At 37.0% G+C, this 20,430-nt stretch overlaps 1 protein-coding gene across 1 annotated transcript in view; it reads left to right on the forward strand.

Moving 5' to 3' along the window:
* TPO (thyroid peroxidase) overlaps positions 1-8,193 on the forward strand; it is a 51,385-nt gene extending 43,192 nt beyond the window's left edge. Inside the window, exons 15-16 of the mRNA XM_014956736.1 lie at positions 3,082-3,213; positions 8,097-8,193. Of these exons, the coding sequence (XP_014812222.1) occupies positions 3,082-3,213; positions 8,097-8,128 (164 nt within the window). The 3' untranslated portion in view covers positions 8,129-8,193. The remainder of the gene's footprint in view (positions 1-3,081; positions 3,214-8,096) is intronic.
* Positions 8,194-20,430: the final 12,237 nt, after the last annotated feature.

A 20,430-nucleotide genomic window follows, 5' to 3' on the forward strand; every position in this document is an offset into this window, starting at 1 on the left:
GAAACTCTCCTTGCTCCGGAATTGCTCTCTCAATCTCTATCCGTCCTGATTCAGCAATTAGGTTGATGATAGGAAAATGTCACTAAAAATTAGCTAATTAAGCAAAAATGAGTCAATTAACTACCAGTGGGAAAAAAACAGAAAATCAGGATTATACATTGCTTCCTCCTACATCCAACATAACAGCAAGACAGACAGTTGTCACTGTCCTAGCGTGGTTGCTCTAGATACAAAATGATCTCAGCACCAGTAGTTCATGTATTGTCCTAATAAGTTAATCAAAAGTGGTAAAGAAGAAAATACTGTGAAGTGAATAAGTGAAATTAAGAAAATTAATTATCATTTTAGTTCCAATCTCCTTCCCCCAAATAGATGTGAAAAGATTTGTCAGAAATGAATTACTTCTTCAGGTACAAAAGTAGAGTAGGTCAAAAATCAGTAAAAAGATACTGTCTTTTGACATTTCATACACATTTTCAGGGGAATATTTTTATGTTACTTTAATTATTTTTTTATCTTCTCTCTTCTTTTTGCCTTATTTTTACTGTTGAATAGAATAGGATAGGAAGAAAGAGAATGTGGCAAATATTTCATTACAAGACCTTCACTCTTTACCGCTATAAAGGATAAATTCTCTCCACATTTCAAATGTATGTTTATGATGGTGCATGTATATACATTTTTCATATAGATATATGTATATATACACTCAAACTTCTTAGCTTTATAAGAACATGAGAGAAAACCAAACCTGAAAAGGCTGTATTTAGGAATATATTATGGATGGTGGTAAATTAATTTGGATGCAAGTGTTGCAGCTGATCCGCAATAAAGTCTGCTTATCAGTATTTCTGTGACAGCAGAATAGAAAGCTATTCATTCTAATTGTATACCTGGTATGGAAAAAGTCAAATGAAATTTGAAGCTCTTTCCTTTATTCAAATCCTATTTATCCACTGAATTCCACCCACATAAATACCATATAAAGAAATAAAACTCTTAAATGAATTATAATAAAATCTTTTCAATAGATTAATGTTCTGGCAGCAAACTGAATAAATAAGTTATATGAATGAATAATTCCTTGTCCTAGTTTCTTTTAATATGTTCAGTAATGTAAACAAAAGATTGTATATCTGCTATAGGAAAACAAGCTGCTGCGTATGTTAAATATGCCTTTATTAAAAGAAAACCATCAAAGCCCACTTGTGCAGATGCTACTTGAGTTTTACAGTGGAAAGTGCTTTGTTCCATGCATGTCTGTGCAATGTGTTTTCATTATTTTAAATGTTCAGCAAATTAGGAATAAGTCAAGCAATATAATGAGGAGGATAGAGCTTAGCATTTCTGCAGATGGTTTCAAAATTATATGCTGCTCTGGAAAAGACAGAATGGCCTGCTGTCAAAAGCACAGGAATCTGAGAGCTGATAATTCCTGCTTACTAACTTTGGCTTTGACAGAAATAATTTCTATTGATTCAGGAAGTAATTTAGTGCTAGACTATGCTACCTTCCTATATATTAAGTGTTATTTTACTCTTGATAGAAAACTCTGTTTACTTTGCTTTAATAAAGTATTGTTCTCTTCTAGTAGTAGGATAGGCTGTTAAGACCTGACATACACTATTTAGTGATGGAAAAAAGAGTTAGCTATTTCACAGATAGCATGACTACAGATCTACAAAAACTGAAATAGCGCATTTGAATTGCAGTGTAGGCAAAGCCTGTGCGTGTTTTCCTTCCCAGATGATGACGAAGCCAGTGGGAGTTAACCCAAAATGTAGTCTTGAATACTTATTCAGGAATCTTCATCTTGAACAACAGATTATTTTCCTGCTACAGAGAGGTGTTATGAGAGTTAGTGTTTCTTAAGGGTTCTGAAATTTAAGATTATTCTTTGCATGGTTAGTATTTTGACTGTCTCAGTTGATGGCTAGCTTTGGAGACAGCTACTGCTTTGTATTAAAATTTAAGATCTTATTTCCAATTAGAGAATTCCCTAAGTTATCTGGCTGACAATGTCTTTTGTCAGTCTTTTCTACATTGCCAGTTTTTAGTACTGATCAAAAAGAGCTACTTAAACTACTTAAACAATCAAACATTGTGGTAGGGAAGGAAAGGAATATAACCAAAAATAGAAGAAACCAAAGGCTCAGCTAGTTGCACACATATGGGCTCACAGTGCTTCCCAGGACCACGGGTCAGAGACATTGAACAAGGTGGCAAACACTATACAGGACTAATGTGTAGTGTTAACTGTCTCAAAACTGTCTAAACCAGTGCTGGACCCCTATCTTTAGGCAACTGAATCAAGTCCTGCAAGTAAATATTACTCAGAAAGAGGAAAGATGCATGAATATGGAAAAGACTCCATCCTTTCTCTCACTGAGTACTTTCTTTCCTGCACACCACACTGGTTTTCATCACCTAATCAGAAAGCGAGAGTCAAAGGTCTTGATTGGACTCAGGAACAATATGTTCATGTACATTTTCCAATAGATAGTTGTTCATCTGCTCATCATTTTGTCAGGATGTTTTCATTTCCCAGAATTAATATAACATCTAGAAACAACAATCTTGGCAGTGATATCACAGATTACTGTTATAAATTTTGTATCCAAAGCTATCCAGAATATTTGGCTCCTCAAAATCATGCCTAGAAGTGTATAGAACTGTGCCAGTGTTATTGTTTTCACTACCTCTATAGAGCACAGTATAAAAATGTTTATAGAGGTACACAAAGTCTTAGAACATAAATACATGTAAGAAGAGCTCTCAAGTTTACAGCCTGCATTTTTGAAAATTCAACCAATTACCATTTGTTGCTTTTGGTAGATTACCAAAATGTTTTCTTTTTTCATCATTTCCAGCTTAAAACCAACCAAACAAAAACAAAAATCAAAACAAACCAAAAACCTCCCAACTTTGTTCTTTAAAAAGTAATAATAATGATCTTTGGCAGTATCTATGTGTCACTGAAAGTGTACAATACTTTTCATTTATGAATACTTGCAGAACGTGTGTATGAGAAGTTATTAATTCCTCTCAATGATTATTGATCGGTGTGTGTTCATTTTGCAGACATCAATGAATGTGAAAATGAAATTAATCCACCATGCTCTCCTTCTGCTAAATGCATTAACACTAAAGGCAGCTACAAATGTCACTGTACTGAACCTTGCAAGCTGGCAGAAGATGGAAGAACATGCATTGGTAATGCTTTTGAATCTACTGTCCATTAAAAATTTTTCTGTTCTGTTTTATAATGCTGTAAAAATCATAAAATTGAGATTTATTGAAGAGCTGTTGACACACGTAAAAAACCTCTACATGGTCATGGGCATAATGATGCAGTCAGATTCTGTAAAGTAAATGAAGGTATTGAATAAATAATACAGACACAGAAATAACCTTTTCATTTTCCATTCCTACCGTACATAAACGGCTAAGTATTTCCTGACAGTGTATATGAAGGGTGGGGATCAAATCTGTCTCAGTTTCTCTAGTTAGTATCTAAATTCAGCATCTGAATCTTAAGTAAGTTCCACCTATTACGTACCAAAACTGTTAATCCTTTTAGGTCTTTCATAAACTTGTTTTTCAGCTTTACTGCATGTGTGGAAGCTGTATTGGTTCTTATGGTTTAGGTGTGGAGTATGAGTGTAGTTACGCACTGATGCTGAGCAATCCTTATTATGGGGAAAGAGTGCCTAGATCTGTCAAAAGCTCTATGAAGACCTTGCACAATTTGAAATTGTGTCCTTAATCAACAATCAAAAGTCAACAACTTTTGAAGTCACTGCAGAGTATCAGCCATTACATATTAGTTATAATTAATACTGACAAACTTTTAAAAGACATCATCCCTCTTAGATTCCAAGATGTAATTGCAGCTATTCTTTACCTCAGTATTGGTCCACTGGGAGCCTCTAAGCTAAGGATCATTGGCAAGGTGCAATGTTTGAAGATGAAACCTTCTAAAATAAGCTGAGTTTCAGTGTTACCGCTACGTGAACTGTAGCCCAGATATGCATTCCTGGGGACCAGGCAGGAGGAATGAGAAGTTTGTGTGCAGTTACAAGGCTACGACCTCACTGGGATCACAGAAACCTGGTAGCATACCTCACACAGCTGGAATTCCAGGGTGGATGGATACAGGCTCTTTAGGAAGGACGTACTGGGAAAGTGACAAGGGGGGCAAGTTGCACTTTTTGTGAGAGAGCAGCAGGAACGCGTGGGGCTCTGCCTTGGGATGTGTCAGGAGTCAGTGGAGAATTTACAGTCAAGATTAGTGGGCAGAGCAATATGGCTGCTGTTGTAGTGTGTATGTGAGCAGTTCATGGGGAACTTCAACCACACTTTAACTTGCAAAGACTATACAGCCAGGCACAAGCAGTCTAGGAAGTTTCTGGAGAGCATTGATAGCTTCCAGACACAAATGATCAAAAAGATAATAGAGAAAGGTGCTCTGCAGGACTTGATACTTACAAATGGAATCTGAGAATGGTTGAGGTTTTAAGCAGCCTCTGGAGGTCATCTTGCCCAATCCCTCTGTTCAAGCAGTGCTACATAAAGCCAGGAGTACAGGAGCGTGTCCAGATGGCTTTTAAATATCTCCAAGGTTGGAGACTCTGCAACCTCTCTGAGCAAACTGTACCAGTACTGAGTTATCCTCCCAGTAACAAAGTACCTCCTGATTTTCAGATGACACCTCCCGTGTTTCAGTTTGTGCCTGTTATCTCTTGTCCTGTCACTGGACACCACTGAAAAGTGCCTGGCTCTATCCTTTTTGCACCTGCCCTTCAGATATCAATAGATATTGATACGTTACCCCCGACCCTTCTCTTCTCAAGGCTAAACAGTCCCAGGTCTCTCAGCCTTTCTGGAGAGCACAGGAGAGATGTTCTAGACTCTTATAATCTTTGTGGCCCTTCACTGAGGTCTCTGGAGTATGTCCATGTCTTTCTTGCACTGAGAAGCCCAGAACTGAACACAGCACTCCAGATGATGGAAGGGACCTTTTTAGATCAACTAGTCAAACTTCCCCTGTTTAAGCAGGATCAGCTACAGTAGGTTGCCCAGGACCATATCCAGTCCAGTTTTGAATATCTCCAGGAATGGAAACTCCACAGCCTCTCCCAGAAAATTTTTCCAATGCTCCACCTTCAGAGTAAAAAAGTATTTTTTGTGTTTCATGTTTTTCGTTTGTGCCCATTGCCTCTTCTCCTGTCAGTGGGCGCTACTGAGAAGAGAGTCTGTCTCTTTCATCTTAATGTAAGTAGTTAATTAGCTGCTTCACAGTAGATTGCTTCCAAGAATATTTGTGTTAAGTGAATGGACAATGTTACCTACCGTCAACTGTGTTCCACTTTGCTTAATTTCCATATTAAAAGAATTTGTAACAAATTTATATAATTCAACTTTTCTGTGTTTTTTCTTCAGCTGATGCAGTAAGTTTTTGTCAAAGTCATTGGGTGGCTTGGCGTGTTGGTCTGTTGTTTTTGCATTTTTAAGGACATCATTTGTAAGTCACAGATAATTTCACTGTATTTAGAATAAAGTTTTGAGCCTTGGTGAAAAAGGCAGTGCAACACTTTTCTAAACCAACACGTTGATTATAATAAATGAGCAGCTGAAATTTAGCAGTAATACAAATTTGGGGATCTGCACTATAGAGTGATTTGAAATTATGAGAGCACTTCATATTATTATGAGCACTTCAATCTTCAAAACTAAAGTGCTTTTAGAATTTTGAAGAGCTCTAGTAATGCTAACTTCTCAATACTGCAAATCTATATAACCTTCAATCCTGCTTTTATTGATGGAATTCATCAGTAGGCTCAAGGCTTTCTTTTCTAAGGCTGGATAATATTTTTGACTCAGATGGAAAATCCTATAGGGTAACTTTATTCAGGAAGTGAATTCGTTGAGCTGCCTCAAATCAAAGTTGCTCAGCCCTTACCACTTTGGTCCATGGTTTGTATAAATGTTAGAAATTAAAAAAAAAAAGAAAAGAACAAGAACGTAAGAGCTCCAATTTTCCATCTGTGCATACTGCAACCAGGAGAAAAAGATTGTCATGTTGACTCACAGTGAAGCTATTTAAAATGTGTATGTTTTGCTTCCCAGATGAAATAGGCTAAAACTAATCATTTATGAAGGCTTAGCCAGTAGACAGAAACTTTTTAGGTTGAAGTATGTCATGTGATTAAATAATTACATGTTCCTACCCTAAGGACAATGGAAATAAACTTGCTTTTATAAATCCTATTTTCTTTGATGTGATCTCAAATTAAAAAGGAATCTAGATCTATTTGGCCACAATTTGTAAAAAAAAAATAAATTCAACAAATATAAAGTACATTAAAATCTTAAAAAATATGTATTAGAAATACTTTCAACCAGCAAACTAGCTTGTGCTTACGTGATTGATAGATGAGGATTATCTAAAGTGCTCATGGGAAACTTCTGTCTAATTCAATGACTAATACAGTTTGGACTTTACTTTTAAATTACATGACAATTCCATGAAAAATCTATTCAATGTGTTAAATTTCTGAAACTTTAATGGGACCTTTGAATTCCACTACAATAAGAGTACATTATGCATTAAAGATATAAGAGCCCATTGTGTGAGTGCCCTCAGTCTTCTTCCTGTCCATGTTGTGGGCAAAAATTAAAAATATTGTGCTCTTATCTGGTAAATGGAATATTTAATTCTGTCATTAAAGATGTCAAAATGTAGTTTAAGGGAATTAACATTAACAAGTGAATATGTTTAAAGATCAGTAAGAGTAAGTATGAAGAAGTGGCTCATCTTCATTTCTATAGTCTTGGTGAGCAGGTTAATATTACCTCCAACACTGCATACTGCAGCAAATGTAATTTCAAACTGGGAAGAAACTAATTCATTTAATCACACTGTTTCCCACAGTGCTAACACTTACCTGTTTGTTTCAACTTAAATATCCATATGTATTTAGTCCCTCTCTTACTTTTTAAGGGTATGAAGTCCAACTCACTAGGAAGTGAACTTATTTCACTTGTAAATTCTCCATTTTAGTCTCAATATTCTGGAAACCTTCCTCTGGAAAATCTTGGTTTTCCTCCTACTCAGTTTAATTCAATTGTTGCTAATAATTAGTCAACTGGTGATACTGCATTTACTGTTGTTACTTCAGTAGCTTTCTTCTTGTGCCTTCATGACAACTTCTCACTTTGACATTATACTGGTTCAATTTTTCTTATCAGGTGATTAATGTTTTTTTAATATTGCAGCTTGAGAACTAACAATAAATAATTTCCATAGCCAGTATAACCAGTTTGTATGGTATATATGAAAAAAAAGATATCCAAACAATTTAGCTCACACTGGCTTGATCAGAGAACAACTCCCTTAACTGTTAATCCCAAAGACCAAATAACTGTTTAACCCAAAGAAGATGCAGAGCCAGAAGTGATATTTCAGGTTTATCTGTAATACTCTAATACTAATAATAGGTCTCTGAAAGACCGAATGAACTGAAAATTTCTACTGTTGAAATAAGATCCAGCTGCCAAGAAATAACGATGTTGATTCATATAAAATATTTTCTGTGTAAATCTGAATGAAAATGAGGCATTTTTATTCATTTGCTTAGAAAAAAAATAATGATGGTGAGACCCTGTAGTCTATAGTTTTGGGTATGGACTTTATGGTTTCTTGTGAACATATGTTGCAAATGCTCTGTTTTGGGAAAAAATGCTCACAAATAGCTTCAATCAACTGATGTTTATTTACCTTTTCTATTTGAAATCTCATAAAATTGTCAGCAAAAGTGGCAGTATGTCAGCGTGCATGCTCTCGCCTTTCATTTCTTTCACTCTAAATATCTATTTTAGAAAAGTAGTGTATAAGTAACTGAACTGCCAAACAGCTTTAAAATTGCATTTCATTACTGTATAGCCTCATTGTAAAGAATGAAGTCCTGAAACCATAAGAAGTTTGCATTCAGCAATGAATAAAAACTGAATAAGGAATCAAGTGTTTGGGATACCTCTCTCCCTTCCTTACCACTGTAGTATTCCAGGCTTCATCATGATTTTTGTTTCCCCAGGTGCACCGGACACAGTGGAAGGTTTCTTCTGAGCTGACAGGCTACGGCTGCAATGGAACCCACCTGAAGTTACACTCCCAAAGCCTGCTACTGGCAATGTGTGCTTTTATTTCTACCTAATCCATGCAAAGTTGAGTTCAGGCTTCCTATAAACTTTAACCACCTTTGCCTTGAAGCTGGAATGTCTCTTTTCCTTCCTCGTTTATGTTACCACAAACATGGATGAAATGGAAAAAGGCAGCAGAGATTTGGACACACCTCATGTTCCCTCAGCAAGAATGCTCACTGACACAAAGTATGCAAGCCCAATAGCTGCTCTTGCCAAAAAGTAATCTAGAGAGGCAGCAAGTTTTGTCACTAGCCCAATCTGAGGGCGCAGCTGAGCATCAGTGTCTATTTCGGCTTTGATTTTTTTTTTTCATTCTTCTACCTGTGTGAGTCCAAGGCAGAACCTGTTATCTCAATTTGTTATACAAATATAATTCATTCAGAGGAGGTAATTTCTGTATCTAATACTGATTTGCACTGGGGTAGTGGCAAGAGGACCCTGTGCAAGTAGAGCAGGACCGGCACCAGATCCTCATTCGATTAATTCTTTAGACACCTTTGAGTTTAGACAGAAGACAAAAGATGTAGATATGAAAAATACAATGGGAAGATTTAAAAAATAATAGTGAAACAATTGTGATCTACTTCTGTAGTACTCGGGCTCTTTCATCTTTCTAATGAAACGCTGTGCACTTTTATTTTCAAATTTTAAATTATCGTATAGGCAATATAATTATTGATTGTGCTTTTTCCCAGTGGGAACTAGGAAACAGGAACTAGGAAACAGTGAGCTCTGATTTCCAAAACCAATCTCCATATCTAGGGAAAATAAAAGTATGCCAGAATTTAATTTCGGTGAAAATGTTAGTATTTAATACAGTTCAACTGTGTATACAGCTTAGCCTGCATGAATTCCTTTTTACAGTATATAGTTCTCTTTCAATATTATTATAAAGACCTATTTTTTGCAGTGCATTTTATTCCAGTAGAAAATAATTTAGTCCCAGGATTCCTAACAGTCATTCAACTCAAAACATTGTCATCGACCTCCTAATTGTAATTGTCTTTAATTTTTCTTCTGAATTTTATGACAGTGACAGATTGTAACCTTTGGATAAATGTCCTTACCTTTTTTTCATGCTTTTAGTGCTATGTCAAAGGAACATAAATCCTGAAAATGGTACTTCTTTAAACTTTGCTGGAATTATAATATTGGGCAAACTTTGCTGTGCTGCAAAATACAGAACGCTGTAAGTAGTGACTCATCACAGCAGGTGCCTTAGTCTGCAAAGTCACTCAGTACTCTCAGCACCGCACCCTGCAGGGGTGAGAAAACCAGCTGGTTTGAGGTAACAATAACCATGACTTTTGAGACTTGTCAAAACTATAAGAAAAATGCTGACTTTATTTGAGAAATCTTTTCTATAGGAGCCCTATATTCTGTGCTATTCAAGTATTTTAAAAAAAAACCTCTTTTGATATTATGAATTTTTTATTTTCCAGTGGATGCATTCATGTCCTTGTAAATATTTAACTGAGAAACTAAAATAAATACTGAGCTGTATTCAGGGGAAGGTAAAGAGATTGAAGCAGAAGATTACAACTCTTCAAATTAACTGTGTGCTGAACTCAAACCACAATTTTATTCCACTAATGACTGAGATGTGTAAAAGCAAAATGAAATGCTTAAATTATAGCAAAATAGATGTTTTTTAGAATGTTTAGCAGTTCTTTCCTGACATGTCCCCTTCTATTAGATTGTTCCAATGAAAAACATTGAAACTGTATTATGATTTCAATGAGTATTAATGGCAATTGCTTTTGACATTGCAGCACATATGTGAAGTTTGTACATTTGAAGTCATTTAAGAGCATTGATAATGATAAAGCTAAGTTGCCAGTATCATCCATTTTTTAAATCTTTCATAGGGCTTTTGGGCAAAAGATAATGAGGAATTAGCATTCTCACTATTATTCTTCCCATCCTGGCCCACAAGCTGCAAATGAACTTGGTGCACCTCTCTTCAGAAGTCTGTCAGTCACATGATTACATCCTTTGAACACTGAAATTCAAGATGAGCTGACGATCAGACTTCCCAGGTTGGAAGGTCAGCTTTATTTTCACATGGTGCTACGTGGCACTGGAAGCATACACATCTGCTGAGCTGATGGATATCTTCCCACTCCAAAGACAGCAGACCAATTTTGCTAGGATACAGATGGCAGCTGAAGATGCATTGCATACCCACCACTGCAGGGGCACAAATTCCACGCTCCAGGAAAGCTTTGTTGCGTTATCACCATGTACCAGTTTGTGCTTGATCTTACTTCTGTTTGCATCAGAAAGACAGCGTGGTAGAGCAAAAAAGGCAAAAGATACTCTGGCACTTGACACAGCAGAATAGATTTGTCGTGATGGGCTTTTGGACCCTCCAGCACCTGTCAGCCCAGGTGCTGGAGCCTATGTAACCGTGAATCCCAAGTCTCTGTATACAGCATAGACAACCTCCAAGCAGACCTTGTTAACCAGGGTCAACTCAGAGGTGAGCACTTCAAGGAAAAAAAATCCACACCACAGGACTGAACTCGTGCTGAAAGGCCAGTAAGAATCCAAAGGTGCGTGTGCTGACCATTTCCCCAGTGTGACATTTGCACTCCATCTATTACACGGTGCAGAGTAAGAGCTATAGTTTCAGACACCATTTCTCTGCAGAGTGACATTGTGAAGCTGCCTGTAGAGTGCTTGGAAAGGGGTAGGCAGCCAGTGCTCTGTCAGGACTATCGTGCTCTTCCCATTCTCCTTTTGGGTGATTCATGCACCTGCTTTCTTATAATATACATGGCCTGCATTCTCTTTCTCTGCCTTTTTATCATAAAACTGCAAAGTATTTATCCTTTATTTCCACTCATGGTTTCTTGGGGTAACTATATTAACCGTAATTATTTATACATTTGCTGCTTTGCTCATTGAATAAGATTTGGCCACGAGGGAAAGGATGAGCATAGTCTTTTGAAGAACACAAAGAGTATGTCCTGGTTTGAGGAAGAACAGAACGTGTTATGAGAGTCTCCTATTTCCTTTTCTTTTGAGTTCCTAAAATAAAGAATAATGAACACTACCACTCTCTGTATAGCTAAATAACAATAGAGGTAAACTAGCTGAGGTTAGGTCCCACTAGGTGAGCTATAAGTCAAAGGTACTGATCCATTTGTGTCCTTAAAATCCCATGAGTCTTTGTGTGAATGGAGAAATCTAGATTTATGGTTCAAAGTTTATGTCTTCCACAGTGCTTCAGGGAAATTCTGACATTTTTCACTAAGATGGCAAGTAACCAAGATGTCAGATGGAAAGTACTTAAAGAACACTAACTTGTTTGACAAAAGTAAAATATCAGCATTTGTAATTTTTTTTTTCTTTTAACATTTTCCATTCTGTGAACAAATTTGCAGGATTTTTCTGCTTTCCAATATTAATTTTAGGAAAAAGACAAAGCTCTCAGCTGCTGTACGTCATTTTCCAGCTAGAACAACTTTAGTGATATCTTTAGGTTTTTAACTCTGCCATATAGAAACTTACATCAGGGATTCTGATCTGCTACAAATGGTCCCTGAGTACCAAGTGAGTAGACTGTTGACTACCCCTAAAATTTGCAAACTTTGTAGGCAGAGTGGGTGGTGAGGTAGCCAAGCGGCTGCTGACTACAAAGAGCCTGCTGACTATATCTCTGAATAAGTACTGATGTTTATTTCTGTCCTATAAATTCAGATGTAAATATTCAACTAAAATATAAAAAATATGACAAAGTGACAATGAGAGGTACATAAGATTTTACCAGGAGGAATTTAAATAATTGTTATATTTTAGAATGATGCTATTTATAATCAGCTCTGACCTGTTTTTGACTGTTTCTGAATTAATATTGCTATTATATTCCGCTGACATATTAATCAAATAAATATTTCTCATGGCACGAGAAAAGTCCTCGCACTGTGAAATTCTGCCATTTTCTTCCATGGGACAGAAATCCTGCCTTTGGGCTGTTACCGTGGAAAGCAGTGCTGTTCTGTTTGACCTCTTTCTGAGCTGATGATATCTGGCATTTAAGTGGTATGTATTACAATTTTAAAATAAAGAGAACCTGTCTGTTTAATTGTGGTAAGTACTGTGGGAGTATTAAAGGGAGCATATTATACAGAGTGATCTTGTGTATTTTTACACTTGATCCTGGATTATATGTTAAACATAAAACCAAATGATTATATATACTTCCAGTGAAAGAAGACTGGCAACAATAGGAAGAAGAAATTTAAGCAACTCATTTAAGGTACGTCTCTCTCTCCATAGAAACTTTAGAAATCTTCCTGCAGCAGACATGGCCCTTCGTTTACTTCAGTTGAAGGCACACTGCCTAAAACGAAAATAATAAGTAATTTGGTTTAAGATAAATGAGAAAAATGATGACACATGAAGTTGAGGTTTTCATCACTCATGCTTATAAAAGATGCTATGATGTTTTTCACAAATAGCGTAACATCTACTCTTCTTCCAAATGTGTTTTACAATAATGGAACCAACATCTCCAAATATACATATATATATGTATGTATTCATGCAACCTTTGTGATTTCAATGGTTTACATTAGACAGTTCTGTTTCTATGAATCTGATCTGTCGGTTTGCTTAATTCACAGGTGTTGCATCCTGGGAGCATAATCTTGCAAGCTATGATATACTTTAGCCCATGTTGCTGTTCCACATATCAGATAAATGTGGAAAATCAGATTTACACCACTTGATTTTAGACTTCTACCTGTAGCTGAAGTTAGGCTCCCTTTATGAGTTTCTGGGGAAAATGGGATCTTTTGAGCTATGGCTTTTCTGACACATCTATTTTGACTTAGCTGTCTACATGAGGATGAAGTTAATATTCCATAAGCTCACAACATTACAAGTGTAGACATACAAAACACAGATATCCATATTGAGCTTAATTAATCATGCCAAGGCACAGTGGGGGCTGGAGGCTCCTTGAGGTTGGTTGCACAGGGTGGTGGAGGCTCCCCATGGTGGCAGGGCAAGGCCTAGTGGCCAGGGCATCTCCCACCACCCCAGCCAGGAGCAGGACAGTCAGGGAACATTGGGACAGCCACAACCCCAGGCATGAAGCATCTCCCTGGTGGCTGGGGATGGGATAGGGCTGGTGGAGTTCATTCTCCACATCTACAGAGGATGGGGTCTGTCATGGGAATTGCTGCACAGCATCTGCAGCAGACCTTAGGAGGGGGACAAACAGGGCAGCCCCAGCTTAAAAGCAGATCCCAAGCAAAAGAAGTTTCACAATGCATGCAAATGCTTGAGTCCTATTGATATTTTATTTTCCTGGAACAAATGTGAGTTTTCCGGTTACTTTATGGAATCTTCTTTACCTTTTCAACCTGAGGTTTCTCCCTGTTAAAATAAAGACACTATGATATTTAACAGCTGACACCTCCTGTGAAGACTGTTTACAACTGAAGTTAATTTCTGATGCATTTTAAATAGGTAGAAATTTTTGTTTAAAAGAATTTGTCATTTAGTTATCCTGTCACAACAAAAACCTAATAGGCAAGACTGAAATTTATGTAACAAAATGAATAATGATTAATTGTATATTTGCAAAGTATTTCTTCTCCTGCAGGCTCTGGAGACTGATAGCCCAGTATGAACTAGAAGTAAGACTGTTTTACATCACTGTGTTTGTAAGTAATTACTGCAGTCTTTCTTCACTAGAAAAGCTACGAATGAGAGTTTTTTTGGTTTTTAGAAAAGGAAAAAATACAACTTCTTCAGTTTTAATAGCAGGGAGGAATCAGATTTTCAGTAAACTGGATATTTAGGAACAGCAAAGGGCTTAATACTTTGAAAAGTATTACTGAGACATACTTACATTGTTAATAACAAATTGTGTTGAGGAAGCCTAAAGTTTACTAAATATGTGATATATAATTCTTCAATGCTATCCAATTCACCTATGTACATAGTACTGTTGAACATGTGGAAATCTGGCTCTGTTTCCCTGCTTTCAACACTCAAACTGCTTTCTCGCCTCCAGCAATATCAGATGTATTCTTTATTCCTCATATCCATCACCAACTGAACTGTATTCTTACATTTTTGTGCACATCCCAATTCTTGTTTGCAAAATCACCTACTATTCATGAGGATGCTATTCTGATGTCCACGAGGAAAAGAACAAAACAAATTAGACATACATATTTTAAACAGATTTCTGGTCTCTGCAGCAGTTCCAGTTTTTTAAGTGATACCTAAAACTTTAGTAATATTAATAAAGCACAATAGGAAGAGTACTGGAACAGTAAGTTAATGTTAGCTACAACCTGGATTTACCTTTCCTCTCCTGAATCAAGTTACCTCTCTGCCCTTGTTCTCCTGAGTATGCTGTCTGCAGCATTCCTTCAAGTACTGCCCAAAAGAGCAAAAAATCCTTGTTTAAAAATTGATTTCTAGCAAAGCTGTAAGCCATTCATGGGTAAGTCATTTGTTGAATAAAGTTTGAACTCCTAATTTGTCTTTCATACAAACAGAAATTTGTGCAGCCTTTTAGGATTTCCTGTACTTATTCCCACAGTGGGCCTATGCTTACTATTGATCATTTTTACAGAAACACTTGCTTTATTTTCTTCAGACCATGTTTATAAAAGTACATAGGAGCCCAAGGGCTAGATCAAGTACAGCAAACAAGCAGCCAGGCTTCCTCTACAGCGAATGAGCTGCATCAGAATGACATTCAGCTCCCCTCACCAAATAAACACAAACACACACACACACAGAGAACTGGAAGAAATTAGAGAGTTTGGAAATACCAAGCACAAAGCACATCTAGGCAACCCTGAAACCTCAGTTCCTGGCTGAAGGCAAATGCATATTTATACCCAGGATCCAAAACCTAGATTGTGCTAATTCTGTCCCTGATGTGAGTTTTCTTGAACAAATGGCTGGGACCTGCCTTTCCTTTGCAAATAGACCCATACCCCATAATGACTTACAGGTGGAGAAAACAAGGCTTTAAAGGGACTCAGAGCTACATCCAGCACATTCCAGGAGACTGCACTAATCAAGAGACCAGGCTTGATGCAGTTACGGTTCGGCCACAGTGCACTGATATCCAGTGAAGCTGAGTTAGCTCTGTAAGTTGGCCTTGATCGTGTATGTGATTTTAATTCTAAGTAATATATGACTTATTAATTGCTTATGTGGCACCTATTTTTAAAGTATCTTTTTATCATTTTCCCATAAGTATGCTATGCCTGATGGGTTTGTTGCATTATCCTCCCTTTCAGAAAAAAAAAAAGAAGTGGTGATAAGAAGTGGACTCTTCATGGGATTAGACGGCCCTGCATGGAGTACAGAATGTATCTCCATTAGGTGAGTTAGAACAATATAACACCTGTACTGAGCTAATTTGCATGTTTGACCCACTTCTATGAACAGCGTGCTTAATAGCCAACCTGCTGCAGGAGAATTACCCAGATGATGAATTAACAATGCCCTGTCAGCATTCTCTAATAATATTGTGTTAAATCCCTGCCCTAAATTCACACTGCGTGGAGATGAATACCTCTGCCACCATCTTTTTTTTATATTTAATAATTACTCTGCTGCTGTAGGTACAGACATGTGAGTGGGATTTAAACTCCCTTTTTTCTTTTTTTTTTTCTTTTTTTTTTTCTTTTTTTTTTCCCCAAATAGCTATTGAGAAGGAGACATTTTGTTTTAAGGACTACTTAAATGTCAGTAATAAGGAAAGTTATGTTTACCAGTTCTATGTTTGTTTGTTTTATGGTAAATTACTTTTTGAAAAGAAGAATGATTGTGAAGTGTTAAAGCTGATCTGTGTGTCCTTCTCTGTGTGTGTGTGTTTGCCTCTGTGCACATGTGCTCTTTGGCAAAATAATTGTCAATTAGCTGGAGGGAGATAAAAACCCAAAAAATTCTCAGGATTACAACTTTAAGAAGAGTATTTTAAAAGCATCTCCTCTGTCCTACTTAACTGTAAAAAATAATCAGAAGTGGTCTTAAAGTGCTAAGGCTGAAAGTTGCACTATACAGACACCCACCAGCACTGACATCCAGCTCTCAAAAGTTTCACGCTTTGTGCTCGTTCAACTTTCTAGCTTGAAAAAAACATAATAATAAATAAATAAATATGTATAAAATGAAGGCAAATTAAGCCTGTAAATTGCACTGTAAAGTCTGCAGGTTCCAATACAATTTCTATTGTATTTTCTGTGACTGAGTTACAGTAGATTTCAGCCAGATGAAAATTTATAGAAACCTGGTGTAGGTGTCAGTGAGTGTCTGTGTGTATATATTTATACATTTATTTATTTATTTCCATCCAGTTTTTTATAAAATTCTTTTTTTTTAAAAAGTGGCTCAGATTGGGAGCCCTTTCTGGCTGGTAACATTTTATTTCAAATTAGGCATTTCACAGCACCTTTAAATTTACTGAAAATTTAAGTCATAGCATATAACTACCACTTTAACTGTTCCATTTGACCTTGGAATTTTATGGCTGTCCCAAAAATGTTACGCTGACAACTGTCGGGTAACTGGGGATAACCCCTCTGGGTTGTCTTTTATTACCCACCTATTATGGTTGTAATCCATAGTTGAGAAATATAAAACTTCAATGGTTGCTGTAGGGTGCTGCGGGCAGAAGCTGGATCTCTAGGCAGTGATTCAGAGAAGCATACTACTAGATGTCATGAGCATTCAGCATGCATTAACATTTTGGAGCCTTAACACAGAAATATTCCAGTCACTCTGTGTAATTTTTCCTTTTCCTTTAGTGTTTGAAAGCTGATGTAAATAACATCTATTTTCTTTCTAAATTTTGCTCAATAATTTCTTTAGGTTCTACCTTAAAGTTAGTTATGGGACCCAGAAGATGTGTTTTGATTCATGCTGAATTGCTCACCCTATTGGCCGTCTGAGAGGTTCAGCATATTTCCTTGCTGTTTTAAAGAGGACATATTCAGTTGGCAGATCAGGTCAGCTGAACATATTAGAAGATGGATTTAATCTATCCAGGAAAAGGAAGCTGCAAAAAATTGCCCTGATCCAGCCAGTAAAGGTGCAGTCTCCCCTAAAACCAAAAAGTCATAGAAAATATTCCTGAACTGAAATCCTACTCCTGATCCAAGTTTTTTACTGGGCTTCCAGCAATATTTTAACCAAAGCATGGGCAGTTTTACAGACTGGTGTATATATACATAAAATGATCCGGTTTCCAAACCCAGGGTAAGGGTGTAGAAAATGGATGCAGTAGAAAATTTGGAAGTGATTATATAAAGCCCTGCAGATGCACTGGGACTTCTTGCGTGTTTTACTAAAATTTTGTTCTATAGTTTTAGGCAAATTATTGTTTTCTGGTTTTAATATACCTTTGAAAATATGCAAAATACTTGAAACGGTGTCAGAGACAACCTGGCCCCTGCCTATAAAACAAAATTTACCCTTGCCCAGGAACTTGACATAAAGTGATTTCTTCTTTCCTTCCACATGAGGTACCACAGAAAGGAAGATTACAGATGAGCCTTGGAGACTAGGGATGTCAGCAGAACCACATGCTGACCGGGGTACAGCTCTGCTTGTGGACTGCTCTCTGAGTTGAACCTCAAAATAAGCAGGGAGATAGTGAAACTCTAGTAATTAGCATGTTGGTAATGACATAGTGGGTTTTAGCAAACTTAAGAGAAGGCAGATGGCAACTCTACTCTGCATAAATTAAGGAACATGGACTTCTGGATGCAGAAAATGATTCTTTTTAAAAGGCGAGGCAAGGAAAGACAAGTAGGTGCAGGAATATATCAGCAAGTTGCAGAAAGGGCCACTGTTGCACGGTGGATCCTGAGACAGGTGCACAAAAATTTACAAGCAGAGCTCATAATTCATGGTGTATATCAACACTAACAGTGAAAGTTACTTTGGGAAGAAATAAAATCAAAAGGAGAGAGACAGAAAGTGAAAGGGGCAACTCTCCTTGGTGGCCAGCGGGAAGAGAAGTGATGGGGGTCCCCAGGTAATCAGCCACCCCAGGGCTCCCCTCCACTTCAGCAGGGCTACCCCACAACATTCTCTGGCACAAAGGAGCTGCTCAAGCACCTGTAGGTGGTTCCTGCTTATGATGATCTTATCTTTGACTGGCAAGTGCTGCCCGGGGCTGGTGCTGGATCCTCACTGACAGCTACACTCACTGAGAGCGTGTTATTGGATCTCTAACATCTCCCAAAACCCCAAACAAGGTATAAGGGGGCAGAGATGGAGTATTTCTGCCTCTTGACACACTTGCTTCCTTTTGAGAACCCACCACCGCCACATTACAGGCTCTGCCAGGGTAAGGCCTCAAGAACAGCCTGAGAGCAAGACTGTGAGATCGTGAGGGGGAAAATCCTGCCCTAGGGCCCTGGGTTCTCCCAGGGTTGGGAGATGCCCACTGCCCAAGTGGTTGGGATGATGGACATCCTCCCACTGCTGGGGGAAGGCTGGACACCTGCAAACTGTAGGCTCTCAGAAGAGCATCACCATTGTCTGATGAGGCTGTAGTATGAAAAATCCTTTTCTGAGCTGTGAGTCATAAAACAATTTTGGTGGTGCAGCCATTCATCAGCCTCAGCTCTCTAAAATTAGATACTTGGGATCCAAATCAGCAGAACGTTTTCTACATGTGTATAGCAAAGCTTTAAATGCAAAATTTATTTATTCTTTCCCTTGTCTTTAGTACCATCATAATTTGCTCATCTCATAAAAGTCTTAGAACATCTTGAAAGACAATGGAAACATTCAGAAAAAAAATTTGTTATTTTGAGAGCATTCAGTATCCAGACACTTTCAAACTTCTTTTAACAAAGAGCTTCCGTAGTTGTTAATATCTTACTTTAGACTGTTTTGACTTTTAGTATCCTGTTCATCATTAATATCATCATTCAAAGTATGTTACATTTTAATCTATGTGTTTTTCCAGTGTTTTGAAGTAATTAAAGAGCAGTATAATATTTACACTGGAAAGTCCAAGATGTCTTCTTGATGTCTTTGTAAACAAAGATAAACAAACAGCTCTATTTTTTATCTAGCTCTGGAGTAATCTTTCGTAAAAATAAAATAAAAAAAAAATATCCCCAAACCAGGAAAAAACCCACAAACTGACGTACTCTCTCAATTTCATTTATTTTCATTTTATTCACATAAGTGCTTTATTCTCAGCCACTAGCACGTCCACTTGAAATATAGCTTCCCTACTCTCTGTTCATCCAAATTACCACTTTTGCATGCTAGCCATTCAGAATCTTTAGACATTCTTAGTTTTGGCAGTATTTGTACAAAAAACAAATTAAGAACATACAAACAAGATAGATGCATATGCTAAGAAGTGTAGATTAAAACAAGACAATTGCATTTACACCAGTGTATAGCAATATTTCAGATTGTCATTTTTGCTGATATTTATATCCCAAATGATCTCGGCACATGACTCATAGTTAACACACTGTGTCTTGACGCCAGCTATCTTTTTATGCAGGTTTGAAGGTGACTTTTTAGCTTTCCCAAGTGCACAGCTACCTATAAAAACGTCTATGAATTTTTTTTACATTTATGATAAATTTGACTGCATTTTCAGAAAAGAGAGCTCATTTTTATTGCTGTTGGGTGAGCTAATTTTAAACAGGGTCCTACTGCCTTCTAATAAAACTTTGTCGTCTTATGCTACTTCTCCTTTCTGAGATTGTTTTTGAATTTTCAGGCACCAATAGAATATGTATTTTTTTCGCATTAATTTCTCAATTGAAAGAGGACATGAGAAAAAGAAAAGGTATTTAAAATATTTTTGCATTTAATATCTATAGAAGGCAGTCAATAAATCTGTAAATACACATATAAAAATCTACAGTTTTCTCTTCTGAATGCAGCAATTAGGAAAAGAAAAACAACAGTGTGAATGAAAAACTATTTTTTCTAAGGCTTATGAATGGTTAAAAAGAATGCACAAAGCATGCATGAAGCAGGAAAAAGAAATGCCTGTAATCTTATCTAAACCTAGATTCAGCTAGGATGTAGTCATAAAGACTGACAAACTATTTGAGTTGTTGTCACAGCCGATGGATATCAAAAATCTGTTTAAAGTAGTAGCACTGAGATTTTTCCAACTGTGCCTTCAGAGATTTTCCTTGCTTTCTGTCTTCAAATTCACACTGTGTTTTCAAAGGGCTGGTTGAACAATGCCCT

This window comes from Calidris pugnax, unplaced genomic scaffold (genome assembly GCF_001431845.1).
Source record: "Calidris pugnax isolate Ruff unplaced genomic scaffold, ASM143184v1 scaffold171, whole genome shotgun sequence".
NCBI classification, from domain to species: Eukaryota; Metazoa; Chordata; class Aves; order Charadriiformes; family Scolopacidae; genus Calidris; species Calidris pugnax.